This window comes from Phacochoerus africanus, chromosome 15, assembly GCF_016906955.1.
Source record: "Phacochoerus africanus isolate WHEZ1 chromosome 15, ROS_Pafr_v1, whole genome shotgun sequence".
Taxonomy (NCBI): Eukaryota; Metazoa; Chordata; class Mammalia; order Artiodactyla; family Suidae; genus Phacochoerus; species Phacochoerus africanus.
The window spans coordinates 51,315,961-51,322,230 of record NC_062558.1 but is presented as its reverse complement, the minus strand read 5'-3'; the positions used below and the strand labels follow the sequence as shown (position 1 = coordinate 51,322,230).

At 53.8% G+C, this 6,270-nt stretch overlaps 1 protein-coding gene across 1 annotated transcript; it reads left to right on the top strand.

Annotated features, from left to right (window-relative positions):
- The first annotated feature begins 1,106 nt into the window (after nt 1-1,106).
- Nucleotides 1,107-5,739, top strand: C15H22orf39 (chromosome 15 C22orf39 homolog). The gene is made up of 3 exons (XM_047762441.1): nt 1,107-1,190; nt 1,315-1,482; nt 4,246-5,739. The coding sequence occupies exons 1-3, from the start codon at nt 1,167-1,169 to the stop codon at nt 4,369-4,371; spliced, it is 318 nt and encodes a 105-aa protein (XP_047618397.1). The 5' UTR covers nt 1,107-1,166; the 3' UTR covers nt 4,372-5,739.
- Nucleotides 5,740-6,270: the final 531 nt, after the last annotated feature.

Here is a 6,270-nt window from a genome sequence, read left to right as displayed (position 1 = left end):
CGATGGCCCAGGGTTTACCCACATGTCCTACGAATGAGCAAAGGTCATCATGGTGACCAGGGCTGGGCCCTCTGGCCCATACCACTGGCAATGAATGTGACCTACCTGACTGTCCACTTAAGGGGTCCTGGGGTCACTGGCAGAAGTCAAAGCCCTCCTTAGTGGGTAGACAGCCACAGTTTGCTGGATCACATCTGCTAACAGGTCATTTTATGCATAATGATTGTTAATGGAGCATGATGGCCCTGGGTTTTTGTCTTATCTGAGCAACATCCACTGTGTACACAAGGAAAGCCCTCCTGGTCCTTTCCTGGAGGCACACTCCCTGCTTGGGCCACAGGTGGACCCCATTGGTAGGTCTTCTGGTGACACAGTGGGGTGTTGTCTGTGGGCATGGTCGTCACTGCCGTACCCTGGCCTGCAGCTGGCCATAGACGATGTCTTCTCCGAGCTTGCTCTGTGAGCCAGCTTTCCCACCTGACCCAGTGTCACTCCCCAGGGAGCCAGGCATCCACCTTGCAAGGGGCCCCAGGGCCTGTACAAGGTTGGCAGGAGATGGAGAACCACCATCTGCAGGGGTGTCGCAGGCCCACCAGACTACTCCCCTTCGCTGTCATTGTCTCCTGGGCATCTGTGAACAAAGGTCCTGTCTCCCCAGACTCAATGAGCATCGCCCCTAACACGACATCCGGACACCCACCCGCAGGGCTTGCTTTCCCCTCCCTGGCCTCATAGCCCGGCACATCCTGGACACTGGCGAGATTGCTGCAGCCAGAGACCTGGCCCCGAGGCGCTGATGCCGGTTTGTGCTTATGAAATGTACAGGTCTTTTATGAAAATAAAGTTTCTGTTAAGAACCCGTCTGAACCGCGTGGTTCCGTCAGAAACGGCCTCTGTAGCCCAGCACCTGCGGGCCAGAGCTGACGGCTGCTGCCACCACCTCAACGCAGCTCTGCGACCCCGGCGGCGCGCTCCGCTTACACCTGCCCTGCAGGCCCCGCCCCGGCCTCTAGGTCCCACTCCCCGCCCGCCCTCGGCTGTTATTGGCTGCTAACCCGGACGTCCTGTTCACCCGGCAAGCTGTGAGATCTCGGGGCTCATTGGTTCCTCCACCGTCAGTCACACGGCCCGCGGGCTCAGGAGGCGGGCTCAGCAGGCTCCTGGACATGGCGGAAGGCGGAGGCTGGCAGGTGATCGCTGGAGGGGCCGCGTCGGGCGGTGACTGGGTTCGGGCGGGGCGGACCGGCGGACGGTGACCGGTTCGGGCCGCGCGGGGCGGACACTGCGTCCCCGCTCACTCTCGGGTCCCCGCAGCCACCGCGCCCGTGTGAGGCCTACCGAGCGGAGTGGGAGCTGTGCCGCAGCGCCGGGCACTTCCTGCACCATTACTACGTCCACGGGGAGAGGCCGGCCTGCGGGCAGTGGGGACGCGACCTGGCCAGCTGCCGCGAGTGGGAGGAGCGCCGCAGCGCCGAGGCCCAGGTGAGGCCCAGGTGACCTGCCTCGCCTGCAGAGAGTGGTTCTGCCGAACCCTGGAAGAGGAGGACCAAGCCCAGCGGCGTCACCCAACCGGGGGCACAAGAAGGCCTGACGCTGCAGGGAACAGGGGCCGGGCCGCAGGGGCTGCGGTGAGGATAGACCTGGCAGACTTTAAAAGAGGGGCTAGATCCTAGCCTCCACGCATGCTGGGACGCCTGCTTTGATTTACATCTTTAAAAGATCATTGTGGCTGCCAGGGTGAGAAAGTATAATGGTGGAGGCGTGGGAGACCAGTCATGAGGGAGTTCTTGTCCATTCATTCAGCAGACACTGAACACTTTGGAAGAACACAGCCCCTGTCCTGGCTCCTACATCCCAGTCTAGGATACAGGGGTGCCTTGGAGCTGGAGGGTGGGGGTAGGGGATGGAGTGAAGCTGTGAGCGGGCAGTGCTCATGGGGAGTTGGGGGTTTTCGGGGGAGGGAGCCAGCAGGACTAGTGTGTGTAAAATAAAATTGATGCCAAGTCCTGATAAGTGGAAAGTGGGAAAGATAGTTGTAGTTTCTATGGGAAGAATGCCATATAATATTTTAAAGGTAGCTGTCATGTATCAGTAAGAAAAATGGAAATGATTTTAGAGTAGAAAAGCAGGCAAGGAGCACAAAGAAATTCATTCTAAAAGGAAACCAAATGGCCTGGTATAGGATTGAAATGACGGTAAGTGGTTTCTGCCCAGTGAAATGTCCACAGGGGTTTGCAGAGTCAGGCACTTGGGCAGTGCTGATGGAATGTCAGGAGTTCTGATTATCTAAATGTCAAACACATACCTTTTAACCCCACAATTTTAACTCTGAAAGTTTATCCTAAGGAAGTAATTGGGTAACAAATTACAGGTTCAAAATGTGCATAGTGTCACTGTTTGTAATAGTGCAAAGACTGAAAGTGTCCTAAAGCCCAGTAATAGACATTTGACCAGATGATGTCTTCTACATCATGGAGTATCACACAGCTCTTAAGAACAGGTAGTAATCCATCCCCATGTGCAGAGATACCCACAGTATGTCACTTAATGAGAAAAGCGAGATGTGCACTAGCCAGATTTTTTTTTTTTTTTTTTTTTTGCTATTTCTTGGGCCACTCCTGCGGCATGTGAAGGTTTCCCAGGCTAGGGGTCGAATCGGAGCCATAGCCACCGGCCTACGCCAGAGTCACAGCAACGTGGGATCCGAGCTGCGTCTGCAGCCTATACCACAGCTTACAGCAACACCGGATCGTTAACCCACTGAGCAAGGGCAGGGACCGAACCCGCAACCTCATGGTTCCTAGTCGGATTCATTAACCACTGCGCCGCGACGGGAACTCCTCACTAGCCAGATTATTCCTTCCTTAGGGAAACGTAATAGCTCTAAAATTTAGGCCTCAGATGGTATTGGGGAAGCTGTTGATTCACTGCAGAGATGGAGATCTAGGAGTCTTCCACATTGACTCTGTGTTTTTTATTTTTATTTTTATTTTTTTAGGGCAGCACTGGCAGCATATGGAAGTTCCCAGACTAGGGGTCAAATCGGAGCTACAACTCCTGGCCTATGCCATGCAACTTGGGATCCAAGCCACGTCTGTGACCCACAGCACAGCTCATGGCAATGCCACATCCCTGACCCACTGTGCAAGGCCAGGGTAGAACCCCCATCCTCATGGATACTAGTTGGATTTGTTTCCGCTTCTCTACAACAGGAACTCCCCTCTGATTGTTTTTTAAATGAGATCAAAAACATCCCATATGAGACAGTAGGACTTGAACGAAAACAGGTGGAGGTGAAACTACACTTAAAGGAGCCAGCACAGCGCCTGCACCCAGTAGGCCCTGTCCTGGCTGTTATTGGTGGGAGTAGAACCTGTTGCCTGTGGGACTCCAGGCGTGTGTCCCTAGCATCACTCTTCCTCTAGCCACTCTTTCAGGCTGTCTTCTCCTGCTTAGCCCACAGCTGGTCCTAGCAGGTGAGTCTCTAAGGTCAAGGGAAGGCATCGCACCCTGAGGCCCAGGAGGAAAGTTTAAAAATTTCCTTGAGGAGGAGTTCCCGTCGTGGCGCAGTGGAAACAAATCCGACTAGGAACCATGAGGTTGCGGGTTCGATTCCTGCCCTTGCTCAGTGGGTTAAGGATCCAGTGTTGCCATGAGCTATGGTGTAGGTTGTGGTTGCGGCTCGGATCTGGCGTTGCTGTGGCTCTGGCGTAGGCCAGTGGCTACAGCTCCGATTAGACCCCCTAGCCTGGGAACCTCCATATGCCGCGGGAGCGGCCCTAGAAAGGCAAAAAGACAAATAAATAAATAAATAATGTCCTCGAAGAGTTTCCTTCGTGGCTCAGTAGTAAACAAACCCAAGAAGGAACCATGGGGTTGCAGGTTCGATCCCTTGCCTTGCCGTGAGCTGTGGTGTAGGTTGCAGGTGTGGCTCAGATCTGACATTGCTGTGGCTGGGGCGCAGGCTAGCAGCTGTAGCTCCAATTCAACCCTAAGCCTGGGAAACTTCCATATGCCACAGGTGCAGCCCCAAAAAGCAAAAAAAAAAAAAAAATCCTCGAAAATGGTTATCTGCACAGCAGGTTTTTGTGGTAGCTCAGGAGAAGAATGAGCATCTTGGATGTGTATGTGCCAGGTGCTCACCAAGGTTTCCTGGGCATTGTCACGTGTGTGGCCGGTGTGGAGAGTGGACATGTACAGGGAGCACGTGAGGCTGAGAGTGACTGTGACCACTCTCCTTTGCAGCGGTCCCTCTGTGAAAGTGAGCGGGCGAGAGTCCGGGCTGCGCAGAAGCACCCCGTAGTGTGGACCCCCAGGCAGAGTCCCCCCACAGACTGGCACCTCCCTCTGCCTCAGGACAAGGACGGGTGACACCCTCACAACTTTCTCCGCGGGACTGGCCTCAGCAGTCTGGTGGGTCCCTCCAGACACCAGAGCCCTGTCTCTAGCCTCACCCATCCTCATTTGTGTTCAGGGGGCCCGGCTTCTGCCCCCAGGAAGACAAGCACCACCACATCTCCCTTTGGGCAATGTGACCAGGCCTGGAAACAGCAGCACAGGTGGTGGTTCTCCTGAGGTCTGGACTTCTCAGGCAGCTGGCCTGACCATGGTTTGGTAATGGCCACTCCCTCAGCTCCTTTGCAGTTGTGGGTAGGCTGGTATTTGCCTCCTCAGATGATGAATAGGCCCCTTGGCCATGGACTTTGCTCCAGAACACACAGTCTTGTGTTAAAAGGATTCATGGACTCTTGGCTTAAGACACCCAAGCCCAAAACACATGGAATTTTAGTCTCCTTCCTTCTGAATTCCCCTGGTCATTTTTAGAGTATGGAATATATCAAAAGACATTTCACATGTGATTCCCAATAGCTGAAAGTTAATCCACAGTTAAATTGTTGAAATGGTTAGATTTGGTACCTGACACTGTTGTGCTCTGGCAGTATTAGATTTTTGTATGCTTAGATTTTTGTTGTTGTTGTTGTTGTCTTTTTGCCATTTCTTGGGCCACTCCCACGGCATATGGAGATTCCCAGGCTAGGGGTCTAATCAGAGCTGTAGCTGCCAGCCTACGCCAGAGCCAGAGCAACGCGGGATCCGAGCCGCATCTGCGACCTACACCACAGCTCATGGCAACGCCGGATCGTTAACCCACTGAGCAAGGGCAGGGATTGAACCCCCAACCTCATGGTTCCTAGTTGGATTCTTTAACCACTGCGCCACGACAGGAACTCCCTGCTTAGATGTTTTTAAATATGTATGTATTTGAACCAACAAGAGCTCTAGGGATTTTTTGTTTTGTTTTCCTTTTATGGCCGCACCTGAGGCATATGGAAGTTCCCAGGCTTTGGGTCGAATTGGAGCCACAGCTGCAGGCCTATACCACAGCCTTCAGCAAAGCTGAATCCTTAAACCAGTGAGTGAGACCAGGGATCGAACCCACATCCTCAGAGAGGCAGTGTCGACTTCTTAACTCACTGAGCCACAAAGGAATTCTGAGAGCTCTAGTTCCTCAGATGGTCTCTTCATTACTAATAAAATGATTTTCCTCTCTGGCTCCTTAGCAGGCCCCACTGTGTGCTGCTGCGGGCCAGGCCTGCTGCATCTTGGTGCCTCCCTCAGGACTGGACCATGGGGGTGGGTCAGACATCATGTAACTCGTTCTACGGGGCAAAATAATCCATCACTTCAGAAGGCCGTACATTAAAGAATAAAATTTCCCGTTGTGTTTTCTCCTATGCACCCCGAGAATCCTGTGTGACTTGTGTGTGTACCTGTGAGTGGTGGGGTGTGGTGCACAGAGGACTCTGGAGCAGAGTTGAGTATAAAGACCAGGATCCCCCCATCCCAGGGGAGGTCCCCGATGTGTCTGAGGCAAATGTGTCTGAGGTTCATCCATGGTGGCTGTGGCTGCCTTTCTGGGCGAGAAGGAAGAGGGCGGGTTGCCAGAGCTCTGAGTCCTCTGAAAAACAGGCTGCAGAGCTCTTGCAGTTGGCACCTTGCCTGGAACTGCAGCAGTTGGTTTCCTGGGGTGGCAGCCAGGGCAGTGGTCCTAAGGGCTGCTTGTGCTCCCACCACTGCTTATTTGGGGCCATGGTGCCTGCCGTGAGGGCTCTCCCTCTTCCAAGACTCAGTGAGGTCCGCCCCTCACATCTGCACACTCGCTGGGCATGACTGGAGGCTCTGGTACCAAAGGCTTGAAACAGACAAGTGGCCTCTGAGTCCAGTTGAGTTCTGGGGACAGATGTGAAAATTCACATGTCAGCTGTGAAG

Excerpts from the sequence above, each read along its gene's own strand:
- C15H22orf39 (XM_047762441.1), top strand. The coding sequence starts at position 1,167 with ATGGCGGAAGGCGGAGGCTGGCAG. Across the intron at positions 1,191-1,314 it reads CGGAAGGCGGAGGCTGGCAG|CCACCGCGCCCGTGTGAGGC; the intron begins GTGATCGCTGGA and ends GGGTCCCCGCAG. Across the intron at positions 1,483-4,245 it reads GCCGCAGCGCCGAGGCCCAG|CGGTCCCTCTGTGAAAGTGA; the intron begins GTGAGGCCCAGG and ends TCTCCTTTGCAG.